This window comes from Impatiens glandulifera, chromosome 2, assembly GCF_907164915.1.
Source record: "Impatiens glandulifera chromosome 2, dImpGla2.1, whole genome shotgun sequence".
NCBI lineage: Eukaryota > Viridiplantae > Streptophyta > Magnoliopsida > Ericales > Balsaminaceae > Impatiens > Impatiens glandulifera.
Genome location: NC_061863.1, coordinates 52,950,243 through 52,971,874, shown reverse-complemented (window position 1 = coordinate 52,971,874; position 21,632 = coordinate 52,950,243). Strand labels below are relative to the sequence as shown.

General features: G+C 29.6%; 2 protein-coding genes across 2 annotated transcripts; both read left to right on the top strand.

The window, feature by feature from the left end:
- Positions 1–5,256: 5,256 nt before the first annotated feature.
- On the top strand, positions 5,257–6,060 carry LOC124924924. The gene has a single exon (XM_047464907.1). The coding sequence runs from the start codon at positions 5,257–5,259 to the stop codon at positions 6,058–6,060; it is 804 nt and encodes a 267-aa protein (XP_047320863.1).
- Positions 6,061–19,576: 13,516 nt separating this feature from the next.
- LOC124924923 lies at positions 19,577–20,926 on the top strand. Its single transcript, XM_047464906.1, has one exon. The coding sequence runs from the start codon at positions 19,577–19,579 to the stop codon at positions 20,924–20,926; it is 1,350 nt and encodes a 449-aa protein (XP_047320862.1).
- The last annotated feature ends 706 nt before the right edge of the window (positions 20,927–21,632 follow it).

Here is a 21,632-nt window from a genome sequence, read left to right as displayed (position 1 = left end):
ATTCGTTTGAACACGCAAAATATTTTTATTTCCTAATTTCTCAAGGAGTAAATTATGTGACTATTTAACAAAAGTCAAAACTAGTCTAAATCGATAATTTTAAATACACTCTAGTCGCATCTACCATTTTGGTTCTTCGTCTCACTCAAGACTCAAGAGAAAAGTAAGTTATGGGGCACGACTATCGAGATAAAAAACCCTTTATAGAAAAGGTCTATTTTTGGCCTTACATATTTTTTAACAACTCAACTAGAGATAATAATCGTTACATAGCTTGAAATAGAAAACCCTTGTTCTCATGCTAAGTAATTTTCTAATAAAATAAAATCATAATTCATATTTAGGCATCTTCAAGATAAAGAAAATTTAGAAACAATGGAAACACAAATTAAAAAAAAAGTTTTCAAGATCAGAACTATGTCATTGCCAACAAATACGTAGATAGCCTATTCACTAGGCTTAGTCATAATCATCCGTTTCTTAAATTAAAAAAAGAAATTAATAAGATGATGACCTTTAAGAAAAACAAATTTTTATGACAAGACTATGAGCAATCTTCGAAAATATGAATAAAATATATATTCTTAAAAGAAGAATCTAAAAAAAATGACAAACTTTTCCGATTTTAAATTTGAAATATTAAGATTTTACTACTTTTTAACAATTTAATTTTACTCAATTTTACAAGAAAAATAAAGTAAATTTATATTTATATATTAAAAACTATATATTTGTTCAAATAAATGAATTAACTTAACTAATTTTGTAAATATAATTTTTTTTAGTGTTATTTATTTTTTATTATTTTTAATTAATTTTAGACTTAATTATATTTTTTAGAAAATGATGAAAATATAAAATATTTAATTATATATAACTAATAATAATATATTGTTGTCATATCATATAATTAAAATTGTATTTATAAAATTTATTAATTCTAGCATTGGCATTGTTAGCGAGAAAAAAAAATAAGATGGCGGAGAGAGCATACTTCCACTATTTTAAATTAAAATTTTTATTATATATATATATATATATATATTTGTAATTTTTTAAATATATAATAACAGCAAGAATTAATAAAAATTTTGAATTCAACTTTAATTATTTTAAATTAATAAATATTTATTATATATTTTAAAAATACAAATACATAAATTTAAATAATTAATAATATAAGAAGTTATAATCAATCCTAACCATTAAAAGAATTAATAAATTTTGAAGAATATAAAATGAATTTAATTATATTAAAATATTTAACTTTTATATATAATATATATATATATATATATATATATATATATATATATATATATATATATATATATATATATATATATATATATATATTAAGAGAGAGAGTTTAATAAATTAAATATATAATAATCTCAACTATGTAAGAATCAATAAATTTTATAAATAAAAATTTAATTATATAATAATTATAATAATTATAATAATAATAATAATAATAATAATAATAATAATAATAATAATGCTTAAATCTAAATTATTGGGATTGCTGGAGGAATGCTATTTTGGATATTATTATTAAAAAAATATTTTGGTTTAATATTAGGATAAGAGATATAATTATTTTTATTATAATTGTTTTTGTATAAGTATTAAAATTTTATATAATATATATATATATAGTTATTCAAAATGTAACTTAAAATATATATATATATATATATATATATATATATATATATATATATATATATATATATATATATATATATAAAAAGTTATAAAATTATTTTAACATTTAAAAGTGGTATAGTGATTAAAATGTTAAAATTTCATACTTAAGATCAATGTTCAAATCCCTCTAAAAGTAATTATTATATATTGGTGTGCAAACATTGGTGATAAAAACACAAGGTTTGTCCATGGAGGAAATGTCGAGAATGTCTACTTGAGTAATGCAAACATAGGTGAGAAAACTTAAGGATTCGTCCATAAAGGGTGTTTTAGGGTCTAAGATTATGCCTAAAGGTGTAATATAATGGTTAAAAATACATTCTTGAAAATCACAAAGTTCTTCACTGAGGGTGAGTCAAAGCCAAAAATGTTCAAGACTATTAAACATTTTTAATAAATACTAGGTAAAGTCATGTGCGATACACACTAAATATATAAAAAAAAAAATTAAAAAAATATATAATATTTTAAAATATTTATTCAATGGAAAAAATTGTTTTTATTAATAAATTTATATAATATATTGAGAAATATTAAGATAAGAAATTTAATTATATATATATCATTATTAATGAAATATTTTTATTTAATATTAGTATAGTAAATATAATTATTTTTATTAAATTTTGTTTTGTATAAGTATGAAAATTTTATATAATAAATATAGTTATTAAATATATATATATATATATATATAATTATAAAATTATTTTAACCATCATAAATGGTCTAACAATTAAAACGTTAATATTTCATACTTAAGACCAGAATTTGAATTACTCTAAAAGTAATTATTATATGTGGGTGCACAAACATTGGTAGATGAAGTGTAAGCGAGAATGTCGGTTTTAGTAACGCATTCATTGGTGAGGAAACATATGGGTTTGTCCACGAAGTGAATGTCAGCTTGAGTAATGCAAACATTAGTAATAAAACTTAAGGATTCATCCATAGAGAGAATGTCGGCTTGAGTAAAGAACACATTGTTGAGAAAACCTAAAATTTTGTCCACAAAGGGTTATTTAACGCCTAAGATCATTCTGAAAAGTGCAATTGAATGTTGGGAATGTATGCTTAATTAATGCAAATATTGGTGAAAAAATTTAAAGGCTTGTTCCACAAAAGGTGATTTAGGGCCTAAGATCATGCCTAAAAGTGTAATCTAATATTTAAAATTGCACCCTTGAAACTGCAAAATTCTTCATGGTTTGTGAGTCAAAGCCAGAAATGTTCAATACTATTAAGCATTTTTAATAAATACTAGGTAAATTCAGGTGCGATGCACATGAATTTTTTTTTTATAAAAAATTTACAATAATTTTAAAGTATGTATTTAATGTGTTTTATATTTAATAAATAACGAATAATTTTTAATTAGAATAATATATATATATATATGGGATAAATGATAAATTTAGGATTCTAGTCGGAGAGTTTTGTCAAATCTCTTTGAATTATTTAGTTATATTTAGAACTCTCACTAACTCTGTTAATTTACTTAATGTTATTTATTTCTTTATTATAATATTTTAACGTCAATCAAACTAAACTCTGTTAATTTACTTAATCTCCTCTCCCTCCACATCACCATACATAGCCGTTTTCCAGGGTTCATATTCGATCAATCAGACTCCAAGCCGGAGGAAGCTGGGGACAGAGATAAACGGTACACCAAAGAAGGGCGGTCACGACTGACGACAAGTTCACCTGGTCCGACAATAGTTTTTCGCCGGTGGAACAAGGGATCCATGGAGATGTTGATGAGGAGGTTGATTCCAAGGACGCTAACTATGATGATCATGAATATAACTAGTTTAAAACTTTTCTGGAGAAAATCACATCTTCTCTTTCTTGATTTCTCCGTTGGCCTCCTCCATCAGCTGTTGCTTTTATCGTAACATTCAACAATGTAGGTCGCCATCCTTCCTTATGATGAATTGATTTGTTTATCTGTGATTAATGGCTTGATTTCAATTTTGACGAAAACAAGCCAACCAACTAACCAATCCTTGTTTAAGAAATTATTTTGCTTCATCATTTGTAAACACATTTCTCATCAAGCTCGGTGTGTTGATGTTGATTCAGATCATGGGATCACTATTGGATCATAGGGTATATTTCATGTAGTTTAATCATTTAAATATGAATATCATGCAATTTTCTTCTTCTTTTAAAATTAGGGTTTATTTCCAGGAGGATCCAACCAAATGTCTATATATCTGCATTCAGATAGTTGAATCACACTCCAATCAATTTTAATAACTAAGATAAGCCCTCATCATCAGTTTCAATCTTAAAATAATTCAATTCAATTATTTTCTTACCGGTTGACGCTAGCTCTTCTGTATTTCGGGCTACGACGATGATGTGGAGAGAGACGGCATTAAAATTTCATTGAAGAAATTAATTCCAATAAAAGGAGGGTGGAGCTGTTGTTTGATTAATAGTAATAAATAAATAAATTTAAGTTACGTTTGTTTGATGTTAACTGAAATATAATAAAAAAATAAATAAATATTAATTATAACAATAACGTTAAATAAGTTAACAGAGTTATTTCAAATTTTAAATATAACTAAATAACGTAAGAAAAGTCTTAAATTTGACAAAAAATTAGGAAAGTCTTAAATTTGATAAAATTATTCAACTATGGTCCTAAATTTATCATTTATCCCATATATATATATATATATATATATATATATATATATATATATATATATATATATATATATATATATATATATATTTTTATTAATAAATTTATATTTAGAAAAATTAAGATAAGAAATTTAATTATTTTTATTAATATATATATATATAAATATATATATATAAATATCATAGTAACGAAATATTTTTATTTAATATTAGGATAAAAGATATAATTATTTTTATTATATTTTGTTTTTGTATGAGTATAAAAAAAAAAATTTATAGTTATTTAAAATGAAACTTACAAAATATATATACAAACATAAAATTATAAAATTATTTCAATTAACATAACTTTAAAAAATCTATTTTCTTCTTCTTGAATCTCATTAATTTGATTTTGAAGGATCTTAAGCTTAAATTTGTTTTAGTTTTCTTTTGGATGAACTTGTGATGATTAAGAGAAACAATATATATTGGATTGAAAATCTAATACATTCCACTCATTAAATTAATACATCATTTCCTGAAATAAAAAAAAATTCCGAATTAGTTTAATTTTGATTTTGAAGACTAAGCAATCCAAGTCATTGAATAAAAACTCTATTTTCTATAGTTATAAAGTTATTGTTTGAACTAGCTGGCTGAGTTAGTGGAAAGCAGAGCCATATGGACAAATGAATAAAGAATGAACTATTATTATTATTATAGGGATATTTGATACAAGTTGATTCAATAATAAATTCTGAACTCTGTTTTAAGTCAATGAAGAATCACATTGGGACAAAGTCAATCTTGGAAGTTGGCAGCTAATATATGTACAAAAAGAAGATTTCATTCCAAGTAGTATTTCACATCATCCAGAGTTTAGTTTTCAAAAAAGCTGAAATGGAAATGAAACATTTCAGCCACGATCATGCCCTGACTCTTTACCATATGGCTGAAGGATCAGAAACTTTGTGCTCAGGATGCAAGCTGCCCGGTCTAACCACGGCTTACATGTGTTGGCAATGCCAATACTTTCTCCATGAACAATGTTTCAATGCAAAACGATCAATCATTCATCCTTCTCACTCATCTCATCCTCTAACTCTCCTGCCCTACTCCACTTATACATCATCTTCCTTCCTCTGCAACTCCTGTCATCTCTCCGGCACCGGATTCTCTTACGCTTGTTCCCATTGCGACTTCGATATCCATCTCCACTGCGCCTACACCACTTCCCAGTCCCAAACCCCCCACCAGTTTACTTACCCGGAGGTTTCAGAAACCTACCCGCCACCACCACCTGTTCAAGTTCAACCATACTATGCTCATGCTGAGAACGCGCCGGTTATGGATGCATACCCATCACTTCCACAACCGCCCTATGTTCCACCTTATGCTTTTAACGGCCATGTTATGCCAAATTATGCAGCTCCGGCGAATTCACATCTAACAATTTCATCTCCAATCGAAAACCAGCCTGATTCTAACACAACCCATGTGTCTAAACACTTCAGCCATCAGCATGCCTTGCTCCAGAGTAACATAGAGGAGGAGGAGAGGAAAGGAGGAGAGGATGATCATAATAATGATGGACTTACGCCAGCAGAAAGGTTGTTGAAGATGCAAAATGAACTGCAAATAATGCAATTTCAGATGCAGATGAACCGGAGGTTGAACCAGAGCATTATTGATTCGATTCGTTAATGGTCGGGGCTGGAGTTTGGAGTGGGGTGGAGAAGGTTGAACCAAATTTTTATATCAACATTCAAAACATACTAAAATAAAGTGTGTTCATTAAAAATTACAATTTGTTTTTTCAAACTCAGATCAATTTCTTTATCGGAATCTTTTCCTTTCCTTGATTTTTCAAGATATTCTTGCATTACAAAAATCATATTTAAAAAGAGTAATTAATATATATATATATATATATATATATATATATATATATATATATATATATATATATATAATAAGTGATTTTCTTGATGTTGAGTTTTTATGTTTCAAGTTTTACTTTGAGTGTGGCTATCAATTGTGCAATTTGTTTTTTTTGTTTCCTTCTTGTATGTTTGAATTCTAGAAATGATGGTTAGAATGTAAAGAAATTGTATTAGTACGATTTATTTAGAGTTATATAAGTTAGGTATAATATATAAAATTAGATTAGACTTATAAGAAAATTTATATAATATAATAATATATTGTTGATATTATCACAATTTATCATATTGTGATAATATTTTACAGATATATTATCTTTATATTATAACATATCTCCTCAAACTCAAGATGAAAAGAACTTGAACAAATTAAGGTTGAAAACGAGATATTAAAATTTTGATGATGTACTCTTTAAATTTCATAAGCTTCATCCAGTTATAGGATGACAATGTGTTGACTTATGTTGAAAAACAAGATATGAATCTGAGACTAATCGAGATAATGAAGATATGAATATAAACTAAGAAAACATATAATATGAATGTTGTGAATAAAACTCTAACTAAGATCATATATTTATAGGTCACATAATTGGGCCTAGTGGACCCAATATCAAATAATTAGGATTTTATATTATATTATATTATATTATTAAATCACCCATGCCTCGATCAAAACCCATATGGGTCACCATAATTTAACAATCTCCACCTTGACACGGATTCAGTATGTCAAAAGAAAATTTGATCTTCAAAATATAGACAATAACCATATCAGTCTCCACCTCTTCCAAAATCCCTATGGTCTTCAACAACCAAGACCAACTATGTTCGAGCAATGCTCAAACTTAACAATACGGAGCGTCTTCATCATCATATCACCAGGATTATCAACAATACAATTTTTTCTCACATCAATATCTCCACGAGCAATAACATCACGTACAAAATGATATCGCACATCAATGTGTTTCGTTAGAAAAATATCATTATGACTACCACAAAAGACTGTTGTCATTTGTAAATCCTTCTTGAATTCCTTGAATAGGCCTTTCATCCAAATACCAGCTTTACAAACTTTTGTAACAGTCATGTATTCTACTTCAGTAGTAGACAACGCAACTGAACTCTATAGAGTACCTTTCCAACAAATCGTAAAACCGTTGATACAGAAAAAAAAATTTGTAAGCGACCTTCTTCTATGAAGATCGCCAGCATAATCTGAGTCAACATAACCGACAACTCCATCTCTAATCCTTTCAAACTGTAGGTGAACGTTCGTTGAACTTCTTAAATAACGTAAGGTCCACAAAATTGCTCTCCAATACTCTTTATTTGAATTTTCCAGATATCTTTTAACTGCATTTGCTGAATATGTCAAGACTAATCAAGTACAAATCATTACATACATAAGTGAACCAATTGCAATAGAATATGGAGCTCGTAACAAATACTCGATATCCTCATCAAACTAAGGTGACATTAGTTGAAGAGAGTTTAAAATGAGTTGTTAATGGAGAACTCACAGGACACGCATAAAATTGTTGAATAGATAAAGAATTTTGAAGTAAATGCAACTATCAAAATCAATTCTCTTGAAATAATGAGTGGTCATAAAAATGTTGAAACTTTTATACCACCACTTTGGCAATTGCTTTAAACCATAAAGGAATTTCTTCAAATAACAAATATAGTCATTTTCTCTTAAGACTGTAAATCCTTTAGGTTGATGCATATAGATATCTTCATCTAAAACTCCATGTAGAAACACGGTCTTCACATCTCGCTTCTCAAACTCCAAAATATGCTTCGCCACGATGCCAAATAATACTAAATCAAAATATGTTTCACAACTATAGAAAACACGTCAGTAAAATAAATCTTCGGAATTTGACTATAACCTTCATCATCGAGTCTTCGAGGAGGTCTAATTTCATATATGGGCTTATCTACAACAATATGATATTGTGGTGCAAATGATGAAGTATCTGACAACTCTGGTGTAGTTAACGGTAGTGTTGCAGGTTCAATTCTGATTTGCTCTCAAACTCCACCTACTTGCTAAATTCTTGCTAAATTTTATCTCGAAAATATATAGAGGATGTAGCATGTAATATATGTGTTTCATCAAAAGTAACATCGACTAATTATTACTTTTCTAGTTTCTGGACACCATAGCTTGAACCCCTTTACATCAAATTTATAGCCGATGAAAATACACTTCATAGATCAATATTCCAATTTTCCTTGATCAACATGAGCATACGCCGAACAACCAAAAATTCTCAAATCATAATAACTAGAAGGAATACCATACAATACTTTTTGCGGAGTCTGTTTATTAATTGTAGTTGACGGAGAACGATTGACAAGGAAACATGCTAAAGCTGCAGCTTCAGCCTCAAAAGACTTTGATAAATCAACATTATGGAGCATACGACTCACCTTCCCCATCAAAATTCTATTCATCCTCTTTGACACACCATTCTGTTGTGGATTCTTAGGCATTGTGTGGTGCCTTACGATTCCCTCAGTTTTGTATAAAGAATTAAATTCTTCAAAACAAAACTCCAAACTATTATCAATACACAAATGTTTTATTGGTTTTCCTGTCTGTTTCTCAATCATAGTCTTCCACTCCTTAAATTTAAAGAACACGTCACTCTTTTTCTTCAAGAAGAAAGCCTAAAATTTTCTAGAGAAATCGTCGATAATCGTCAACATATAATAAGCACCTCCCATAGAAGGCACCCTAGACGGTCCCCAAAACTCAGAGTGAATATAATCAAGTATTCCTTCAGTATTATGGATGCCTTTAGAGAATTTGATTATTTTCTGTTTGTCGATGACAAAATTCTCACAAAACTTCAATTTACTAATAATCAGCCCATCAAGAAATCCTTTCTTGCTCAATTCGGTCATGTCATTCTCTCTTATATGACTAAGTCGTATATGCCACAACTTTGTGACATCATTATCAGATAACGAGGAGGTAGCAACGACAACATTGCTTACAACTGTAGAGTTTTTAAAAACATATAACATGTCAAGTTTTCTTTCAGCTTTCATCACAACAAGAACACCTCTAATAACCTTCATAACTCCACTTTTAACAGTGTACTTGTAACCTTTTGAATCGAGGGTACCAAGAGAAATAAAATTTCTCTTCAAATCAGAAACATGTCGCACATCATCAAGTGTTCGAACAGCTCCATCAAACATACCACAACCTTGCATGATGAATTGTCTCTCATTAACACAATACATTTGGAAACTGTATCATATGTTGAAAACCAGTCTCAATTGGGACACATATGATACGTACAACCATAATCGAGTATCCAATCATCTTGCGACCTTACATCGCAAACAGAAGTCATGAGGAGTTCACTATCTTCGGCGTCAGCAATACTGGTTTTGCCACAATTTTATGTTGTTTGTCAGTCAGAATATAATCATCTTTCTTAACTTTATTTTGTAACTTCTAACACTCATATTTTATGTGTCCTCCTTTTTTACAGTAATTGCAAGTCTTTCAAAATTTTCTAAAATTTGATTCATTTGTTTGATAACATTTTGAACCATTTTCTTGGGTCCTTCCTCCAGCAGTAAGACTCTCTGTTGAACCATCAGAATGACTAACATGTTTCATCTTCTCCATAGATAATAATGCATCATAAACATTTGTAGTAGTGACAATATCACGAATGAATAGAATAATATCTCGAAACATGATATAAAATGGGGGCAACGAACACAACAAAATTAAAACTAGATCTTCATCGTTATACTTGACTTCTAAGGCTTTCAAATCAATAATAATTTCTTTAAATGTCGATATGCTCCTATAGAGACGTACCTTCTGACATACGATGGAAATATAATTGTTGCTTCAGATGCAGCTTACTAGTAAGACTTTTATTCATACATAGTTGTTCCAGCTTAAACCATAACCCAATAGTATTTGTTTCCTTTAGAACTGTTGGAATTAAGCTAATTCCATTAATGAATGGAAATAAGATTGTAAAAAAATAAAATCAAATAAAATTCACATAAATTCAAACGTGAATTAACGGTGAATTTAATCCAAATTATAATTAAATATTAATTGTTTAATTAATATTTAATGCCTAATTAGAAAAATAAAGCATAATGTTAGGATAAACATTTAGCTTTAATTGGCCTATTGGCTAACGTATGGACTCTTCAATTAGCTAGCATTAGCATTGAATGTATAACATTGCATTTCTGCAAATCAACGTATATGCTGATGTTAATTAGTTATGGATTAATTAACAAATGAATGAGCAATATTTATTGCTAATAAAGGTTTGGATGGTTTTATTTACAGGTTTAATTCTCAGCAATATATACTCATTCATTATTCATTTTACATAATACTTCATCCTTCATTTTTCTCACTCTAGAATTCCAAAAGCCCTCTTCTTATTTTTGAGTGTTCTTCGAGTTCTTCGCTCGATATTTTCCGTTAAAACCTGGTGGTAGTTCAGGTACGCTGATCAAGTTTGACATGTAATGATTTCATTGCAGAATCACTACTGGATTCGTTGTACCCTAGGAGACAGCCATCTACGATAAGCTCCAGCACAAACGGGAGACGATGGAACTGTTTAAGGGAAATGTGTCTAACACATGCCTCGAATCAACACTTTATCTGGTGATTTCATTCTTGTAATATTGTATTTATTTAATTTATTTGTAACATTATTTTATATATATTTTCTGTTATTTCAAGACATTATTTCTAACAATCTTAAAACAGTTTCTTTGTGCTAAGCTATTTAAGAGCTTGCGCCATCGAATTTTTTTTTGTCTTTGATGTTTCAAAAATACGAGTCGCGGTGTTGCGAAAGAGATGATGTTCATTTCGAAAAAATGAAAAAGATTTATCTTAAGGAATCAACAAATAAAGATAAGTCTTTATTGCATATAAATATGTTTGATTATTAACACATATGTTCTTATGCTGTTAAAGCTTAGTTTTATAAGCTAATATATTTTGATATGAAAATTTTCTCAAGAAACATTAATTTGTATATTCATTATACAAATGTTATATAGAAAATAAATTAGAACACAATAATTTAATTTGTTCTAGTCTTATTTAAAGATTTGTTTGGTTATTAAAATTATTAATAATAATGAATGAAAATAAGAAATTAATTAATATGTTAGCTTTCAATTTTTATAAAATTTATGGTGTTATCTTTATTTATATACATTGTTTTATATATTACATTTTATTAGGGTAATAAGTTATCGTTTTAAATGTGTATATATTCATTGGTTGACAGAGTCTAGTTAAATATGAAGTATAAGTTGTCTCTAGAAAGAAGACAAAAGGTCATAAAAGCAGTACAACAATGAAATGGTGCATTTGTGCAGTGGTTTAAAGTTCAGACGCAATTGTGCGTGACGGAGGGGAGGTCTCGTGTTTGAATCCAGCTGATGAGATGAATTGTTAAAATGACAGTGGTCATTGATGTTAAAAACCATTCCAATTTCTTGTGTAGAAATTATGAGTTGAATGGGGGTAGTCAATGATTTCTTTATAGAAATCGGACTAGCTAAAATGACTTTAGTCGTCATTGATATTGAAATCATTCAAATTTCTTGTGTAGAAATTATGAGATGAATTGGATAGTCAATGATTTCTTTGTAGAAATCAGACTTGTTAAAGGCATTGATGTTGAAACCATTCAAATTTCTTGTAGAAATTATGAGATGAATGGGTAGTCAATGATTTTTTGGTAGAAATCAGACTCCTTAAAATGACTCTATCCATTGATGTTGGAGATGAATGGTGTAGTTAATGATTTCTTTATAAATCAGACTTGAGTCTTGATGTGAAAATCATTATAATTTTCTTGTGTAAAAATTATGAGATTAATGGGTTGATGATGATTTTTATAATATATATATATATATATATATATATATATATATATATATATATATATATATAATATGATTTGTCTAAATGACATTAATCATGAATGTTGAAATCATTATAATTTCTTATATAGAAATTATGAAATGAATTGGGTATCCTAACGATTTCTTATGTAGAAATTTAATTTGTCAAAATAATGTTGTCATTAATATTTTGAGACATTTTAATTTCTTGAGATTAAATAAGTTGTTTGTATTAGAACTTATTCTAATCATTCATTTAAAGAGACACGACTATGGAAATTAGTCTCGGTGAGAATAATCTACTCAGATTTATTTTGAGCATGCATAATCGTTTCACGTCGATTATTGTTAAAACATGGCAATGTAAGTGCTTCGATTAAGATATGAAATATATTTGTAGTTATATTTAATTTGATTATGTGTTAATTGATTATTAATATAAATTATGCATATTAGCTAATAATATGATGGTTCATGTTATTCATAATAAGTATGATTATCTAGAAACTTATATATATATAAATTAAGATTTATTTTCTATCTATTTTTATTTTAATAGATAATTTTGAAATTTGTCACAAATCATGTGTTCTTTGATTGACAAAGATTTGTTATAGAATGTTAAAGGTCATCTAATTAATTAAGAAACGAATAATTGATGACATGAATATTTATTTATATAATTAGTTAGTTTTATATTTGATTAAAAATAAATGATCAACATTTTAATTAATTATCATATATTTTTTAAACGATATTTTTAATGATAAATGAAGTTATATATATTTGTTTAATAATATATATGACATATTATTTATCTGATTACGTTTCTATGTTATTGACTATATATATTATAGTTGTTTTGTCATCGTGGTGACTAAAATGAAAGAAGCAATAATATATAATATCATATATATAGATATATTAATTTTGGTTTAATATAAGATACTTGGTATACATTGTCCAATTGCATCATTAAGACTTACTTAATTTTGAAATCAAATAATTACAAGCAAAGTCTTGTTTGATTTGAGAATAATGTGGCAAACATGCCGATATTACGGGATGCAGACGTGCAACCGAAAATAAATGTTTAAGCGACTTCGGTCAAAGGTGCTTGAAACATTATGATTTTTTTTGTAGAAATCATGTGATATGGTGAATATTTATTTGATTAAATATTCTAATTTCTTTTATAGAAATTAAGTGTTGAAATAAATATTTTAATTGATTAAATATTTTTAATTTCTTATGTAGAGATTATGTGAAAAATGATTTATAAATGAATAAACATTCTAATCTCTTGTATATAAATTATATTTTATTCAATTAAATATTTATGATATAGTTATCTTATTTATTGTATGATAAGTATAACAAAAGAAATCTGTAAAAGAACTGTGTGAAAATTTCTTGATTAGAAAATCATTGATTTAAATCATACAAATGTGTGTGATTTAAAAAGGATACCAACACGAATGTGGGGGCAAATATTTTTATTGATTATAACACAAAAATAATTGTGTATATTATGATAAATGTAAAAATAATTTGTTGTTAGAGAAATGTGTTCTCTGTAAAAGATAAAGTTGCGCAACTTTATAAAAAGAAATAAAATAACAAGAAAATTTCTTATTTATATTTGTTGAGTTGGTGTTCAAATCGATATTTTAGATTTGAGGATTTTGAAATCAAGAAACGTGTCATATTTTGACATTATTTTCATAAACTTTGAAGAACCAATGTCTTCAAAAAGATTTTATGAAATAAATGAAAATGAAAGTTTATAAAGTTTTGATATGACTTATAACAAATTTTATAATAATGGTATGAAAATTTGATCATACTTTTATTAAAAAGTGGATGTGACAATTATATATATCATGAATACAATGAAAATTATTTCATTATCTGTCTTTTGTACGATATTTTTATCGTTGAAAATTACGATAAAAAAATTTAAATTCGTAAAGGATATGAATTGCACTAAACGAAATATCATGTTGTTATCAAATGATATATTGATATTATTAAATGAAAGACTTTACGTCTTAAAGTGAATATGTTTACACTTAGAAGTGCAATCTACGTATAAAAATCTTCTAAGAAACTTATGATGAATAGATTAAACGTTATAATCTATATTTTTGACTTATGTCGAAAAATAAAATATTTTTATGTAAAATATATAATCGTTTACACGAAGGCAGAATAGTTCAAAGATATTTTGTCTACTAGTTAGCCAAGTAAACAATATTTTCATAAAAAATTAAATGATAAGCATGTACGAATGACTATGCTTCTTATTAGAAGATGTTCCAAGGTTAACTAAGAATGTACCAACATAAATTTTTAATTATTGTGATAGTAATTAGAAATTGGACAAGCTTAGAGTCAGTGACAAGTCTAGACATACACGTCTTAGACATAATGTCATTAGACTATACTCTCTAATGGAGTTATCAAATTTGACTATGTAAGTCAAAGATAACATTGTGGATCCACTAATCAGATTATTGAATAAAGAGATAGTTTGAAGTCTTTTGAGACATTAGCCTACTATAAGTTGGTATGAAGGAAAACCCAACCTATACAGACTGGAGATCCCAAGAACTAGGTTCAATGGGACAACCTAATTGTACTGACTTGGAAAGTTATTGTTGAGGATTAATCCTATAACGAAACAATATATATTTTTACGAGGATAAGTAAATCGCTTTTAATGATTCTTTGTGAGCAAAGAGATCACTTATGTGAGGGAGAAGTGGGGCCGCTTAGAAAGAATTGCACGGCTCAATTCTAGACCCTCTCACTGAACCAGGCGCGTGTTCCATGGCCAAAATGGACACAACCATGAGAGCTTGACATTATTAGGGAGAATTCTATGTGAAATTGTGTAATCGTTTACACAAAAGGCAGAATAGTTCAAGGACATCGAGTCTACTAATCAGCTAGTAAAGTTATATGCTTTCACAAGGGAAGGTTCAAAGGGTTACACCTACCTATCCTATGTAGAATTCAACTGTTGAACCTTTCAACGGGTTATTCTTTCAATTTCCATTAATGTGGGGGATTGTTGAAATTAAGCTAATTCCATTAATGAATGGAAATAAGATTGTAAATAAATAAAATCAAATAAAATTCACACAAATTCAAATGTGAATTAACGGTGAATTTAATCCAAATTATAATTAAATGTTAATTGTTTAATTAATATGTAATATTTAATGCCTAATTAGAAAATTAAAGCATAATGTTAGGATAAACATTTAGCTTTAATTGGCATATTGGCTAACGTATTGACTCTTCAATGAGCTAGCATTAGCATTGAATGTCTAACATTGCATTTCTGCAAATCAACGTATATGCTGATGTTAATTAGTTATGGATTAATTAACAAATGAATGAGCAATATTTATTGTTAATAAACGTTTGGATGGTTTTATTTACAGGTTTAATTCTCAGCAATATATACCTATTCATTATTCATTTTACATAATACTTCATTCTTCGTTTTTCTCACTCTAGAATTCCAAAAACCCTCTTCTTATTTTTGAGTGTTCTTCGAGTTCTTCGCTCGATATTTTCCGTTGAAACCCGGTGATAGTTCAGGTACGCTGATCAAGTTCGACGTGTAGTGATTTCAGTGCAGAATCACTACTGGATTCGTTGTACCCTGGGAGACAGCCATCTACGATAAGCTCCAGCACAAACGGGAGACGATGGAACTGTTTTAAGGGAAATGTGTCTAACAAATGCCTCGAATCAACATTTTATCTGGTAATTTCGTTTTTGTAATATTGTATTTATTTAATTTATTTGTAACATCATTTTATATATATTTTCTGTTATTTCAATACATTATTTCTAACAAACATTTTACAGAATAATGTTTGATAAATGTAGATGTATATGAGACAATGTCTTATGATTCTTCCTCTTTTTCTCTTCTGCAGTCCACGAACTGGGCATCTTATCAAACCCTAGTAGAGTTTCGTCCAAATCCATCTAAGTGAGCAAACATTGCATCTTTATCTGCCATAAAGAAAATCTGGTGCTGTGATCCAATAATGAAATGTCGTATTTCATACTTGACATCTCCAGAAATAGATATAGTATTAGAATAAAAAAAGATCAAGGATCTGATACCAATTGTTGAAAAACAAGATATGAATCTGAGACTAATCGAGATAAAGAAGAGATTATTATAAACTAAAAAAGCACGATATAACACAAGATTTACGTGGAAACCCAAGACAGGAAAAACCACAAACAGAGGAGAAAAAATTCACTATGGTTAAAGTAAAAGATTACAACTTAGATAGAGAAGAATAATTATGGTAAATATTTTGAATGTTGTGAATAAAACTTTAACTAAGACCATATATTTATAGGTTACATAATTGGGACTAGTAGGCTCAATATTAAATAGTTAGGATTTTATATAATATTATATTATATTATTATATCGCGAGCTTAGGCCTAGACCACGATCAAAATCCATCTGGGTCACCATAATCTAACAATTGATAAACTATCAAAGAGGTAAAATCTCATGGGGATTAATGTTGGGTGTGAGACAACAACCAAATGAACTTCGAAGTTACTCGTGAGTCTCGAGATCCATCCAACATAAAGCCCCTCCATCAATAGATAAAGTGAATACCTTAGTCTCTACTATGGGCATTTTTCAAGCATGCATCGGTTTAGCCTAGAGTTATCCATTTATTTATGCATCACGAGATCAAAATACTTTAGTCTCTAGTCGAGGCATTTTTCAAGCATGCATCAATTTAGCCAATAGCTAATCATATGTTTCTTTATCACGACGGTCAAAATACTTTAGTCTCTATTATGGACATTTTTCGAGCATGCATTCAGTCGTTTTAGCTCGAAACTAATAGTATATTTCTAAATCACAGATGTCAAAATACCCTAGTCTCTGGACAATTTTCGAGGATGCATTTAGTCATTTTAGCCCCAAACTAATAATTCACTATGGCATCACAAAATCAGATTTAGAATTATTGAAGAAGATAGATTGATGTTTTGCTGAGGTTTGAAGCGCTTTAACTTGAACTTAGTGGTCTGGTTGGTCTAGATAGGTTCTAAATCAAGTAAGGAATTCATATATGGTATTAGTTGTGTCTTTGATTAAGAGAAATATGAATTCATGTTTGAGCATAAATTTTGAGAAATTTTTCTTAAATCAAGCTTGATTTTTGGCATTTCCTAGAAGCTTGATTTTGTTGTTCTTTGTTTGGTATGATTTTGGGCTTATGTAAATACGTAATCGAGAAAGAATCAAATTCAAACATCCTATCAAAGGTTGATTTAGAATAATGCATGTCAAGTGTTTGATAAAATGTCGGAAATTAGTTTTCTAAAAAGAATAAGTGTTTGACAAAGAGATGAAACATAAGGAGTGGGGTTTGATCACCCAACCTTTCATTCACAAGCCATCTAAGCCAAGACTCATTTTCATACATGTAAAGGGATATTTATTTTCTTGTTGTTCTAAAATCGGACAGTGAACGAAACCGCTTTTTGTTCACCCGACTGTCGTAGTAGACGCTTTGCACTTGGATTCCGCCTTACTTAACAAGGGAGAGGGAGGAAATGGAAGTAAGAAGCAGTGATAGACTACATCAACTTTACCACGGCTATCCATAGATCCAATGTGTAGACACCCTATTTTTTCCCGCAGGCCGATACCTCGAACTCAACCCCGTCAACTTACTTATGTATTGTATTTGGATTATGTGCATGATGATAAGTTTGTTAGATTAATGTTTCTTTTAATGTCTGTAACGAATTAAATATTGTTTGGTCTTAGTTGTGCAAGTTTGAAATCTTAAATAGCCAATGCTTTATGATAGTTCTAAATGATGCGAGTATATTTGCTAGTTAGGAATGAGAATACGTGGGTTGTTTAGGAGATAATTTTTTGAGCTGTTATTTTTGAAAAATATTGTATGGGCTTGTTTAAAAAATGTAAATTTGAAGCTTGATTTTGTTTAATGTTCTATGTCGGCATTTGTGCTTGAATTAGTGTTAAGAGTTTACTTGTGTGTTGTGGATTAATATAAAATAATGCAAGATTGATTAAGGGTTAGAGAAATTAAAGATGTTGCAAGTTTCAGCCACTGCCCTAGTGGCGTTTTCTATTAAACAAATAACCTACCAAGCAATAAGCATTTCCCGTTCACTCTAGAACATAAAAAAAATGAATGTAACTCGGAGATTCGACCCCAATACGTTCCTTCACAACTCAACATCTAGCCCCTCTATATTAACTCAATCACACTACCACAAGTGTCTAAACCCGCCAGTCCATCTCCAGTCGACCCACGCTCATAACTAGAGATGACAATAGAGCGGTTTTGGACGGGGAATGTATTTACTATCCCCGTCCTATTTTTATTTTTGGGATTATTTTAAGATCACCTGTCAGTTAAACCAGGGAAAACTGCTTATAATAGGACAATTCAGATCGAAAACTGCTGGTATCTATAATAAATATGGGATATATTTGTGTAGAAACGAAAATACCATTTATTATTTCGTTGATGAGCCGAATAATAAATAGGTATATAAGGGCTAGGTCACCAACTCATATAGATAGTCTACCTAATTTGTTTCTCTCATCAGACAAAATGTTTTTGTTCATCTCTTAAAACACTCAAAAAGACTATCGATAGAGGGTTAGAAGACTTAAACCCCACCTACATCAGACATTCTGATCCAAGTCCAGGTTCAGATCCAGAACAAAAAAATCCAAGATCAAAATAATATCCAAAAAAATAATGAAAAATGACTTAATGAACCGTTATTCATTTTAGATTCACGTATGTTTCCGCAACTATGTTTGTCTTAATTTATCAACATAAATAAACTATTAAGAATATATAGACTCAAGAAATAAATATTTAAACTAAAAATTCTAACACATTCCACTAATTGAATACATCATTTCCTTAAAAATAAAAAATTCGAATTATTTAATTTTGATTTTGAAGACTAAGACCAATCCAAGTCTTTGAATAAAAACTCAATTTTCTTAACGGTTATTAAGTTATTGTTTGAAGTAGCTGGCTGAGTTAGTGGAAAGCAGAGCCATTGGCAAATGAATAAAGAATGAATTATTATTATTATTATTTACAGGGATAATTTATACAAGTTGGTTCAATAATAAATTCTGAATTCTCTTTTAAGGCAATGAAGGATCACATGGGGACAAAGTCAACCTTGGAAGTTGGCAGCTAATATATGTATAAAAGGAAGGTTTCATTCAAGTAGTATTTCACACCATCCTGAGTTTAGTTTTCAAAAAAACTGAAATGGAAATGAAACATTTCAGCCACGATCATGCCCTGACTCTTTACCATATGGCTGAAGGATCAGAAACTCTGTGCTCGGGATGCAAGCTTCCCGGTCTAACCACAGTTTACATGTGTTGGCAATGCCAATACTTTCTCCATGAACAATGTTTCGAAGCAAAACGATCCATCATTCATCCTTCTCACCCATCTCATCCTCTTACTCTCCTCCCCTGCTCCACTTATACATCTTCATCCTTCCTCTGCAACTCCTGCCATCTCTCAGGCACCGGATTCTCTTATGCCTGTTCCCATTGCGACTTCGATATCCATCTCCACTGCGCCTACACCAGTTCCCAGTCCCAACCCTATTCTAATTATCAACCAACATCCCAAACCTCCCAGTTTACTTACCCGGAGGTTTCAGAAGCCTACCCGCCACCACCTTTTCAAGTTCAACCATACCATGCTCATGTTCATGCTGAGAACGCGCCGGTTATGGATGCATACCCATCATTTCCACAACCGCCCTATGTTCCACCTTATGCTTTTAACGGCCATGTCATGCCAAATTATGCAGCTCCGGCGAATCCAAATCTAACAATTTCATCTCCGATCGAAAACCAGCCTGATTCTAACACAACCCATGTGGCTAAACACTTCAGCCATCAGCACGCGTTGCTCCAGAGCAACATCGAGGAAGAAGACGGCGTCCTCTGTTCTGGATGCGAGCATGCAATCACTGAAAGCCCTGCCTACACCTGCACCAAATCCAAATTCTGCAATTTCCGTCTCCACAAATCGTGTTTTGATCTCCCTAAGCAGATCCATCACAGATCTCACATGGCCCATCCCCTCACTCTCCTATCCGCACCGCCTTATAAGAGCTACAATCCGGAATTCACTTGTAATGCTTGCTTAAAAACCGGGAATTCCTTTCTTTACCATTGTTCTTCGTGCAGCTTCGATCTCCACGTAAACTGCGCTTTCCTAAAGGATTCTGTGAAACGGGACGACCATGAACACCCTTTGTCTCTTCTCTTTTCGTCGCCCTATGAGAAATCCAAGGACGGGGAGGATGAAGTTATTTTCATGTGTGACGTTTGTCAGGAATCCGTGGATTCTAACTGCTGGGTTTATTACTGTAGAGAGTGCGACTTTGGAACTGATGTTGGTTGTATAAATGATGAGATAGAGGAGAGAGGAGAAGAGCAGAGGGAAGAGAGTGTGGAGGATGATGGACTTACGCCGGCGGAAAGGTTGGTAAAGATGCAAAATGAGTTTCAGTTAATGCAGTTTCGGATGCAGATGAACCAGAGGATGAACCAGAGCATTATCTCAATGGGGCAGTCTCTCGCTAATTTGGCTTGATGATGGTAGAGGATTGAACCACATTTTTATGACAACATTAAAAAAAAAACAAAAATTTGTTTTAAAAAATATTACAATTTGTTTTTTCAAACTCAGATCAAGTTCTTGATCTGAATGTTTTCAAATAAAACAATCAAACTTGAATCTTTGATTTCACAAGATATTCTTGTATTAAAAAAAATCATTAAATATAATATTTAACGAGTGTTTTGAGTTTTACTTTGAGTGTGGCTATAAATTATGCAATTTCTTTTTTTCGTTTCATCATGTATTTTATGTTTGAATTCCAGAAATGATAATTATTGACATTTCAATTATTGGCATTTACAGTGTCTTTTAGCTGGGATCCTTAATAGATAGAGCTTCTTATGTTAAGAATCATTGTTTGTAGAAGTTATTTAAAAAATAATATATTGTGGAATATAAAAGTCTTGTATTTATTTTATTATAACTTTCTCCTTAAAATTGTAATATTTGGTATTTGACGAACTTAAAATGGTCAATGAATCATTTAGTCCAATTATAAGTTCAATTTGTGGACGTGACTATGATGAAAATGAATTTGAAATTGTGGCATTAGGCCAATTAAAAAATGTCCAATTTTTTTCCTTTTTCTTTTTTTTAGTTTGAATAAATCAAAATTTGTGAAACAAATATATTCTAGAACCATTTTATGTTTAGAAACAAAATTTGAACTTGATTTCAA

Bases quoted from the DNA above. Each gene is read 5' to 3' on its own strand.
- LOC124924924 (XM_047464907.1), top strand. From the start codon at position 5,257: ATGGAAATGAAACATTTCAGCCACGATCATGCCCTGACTCTTTACCAT.
- LOC124924923 (XM_047464906.1), top strand. From the start codon at position 19,577: ATGGAAATGAAACATTTCAGCCACGATCATGCCCTGACTCTTTACCAT.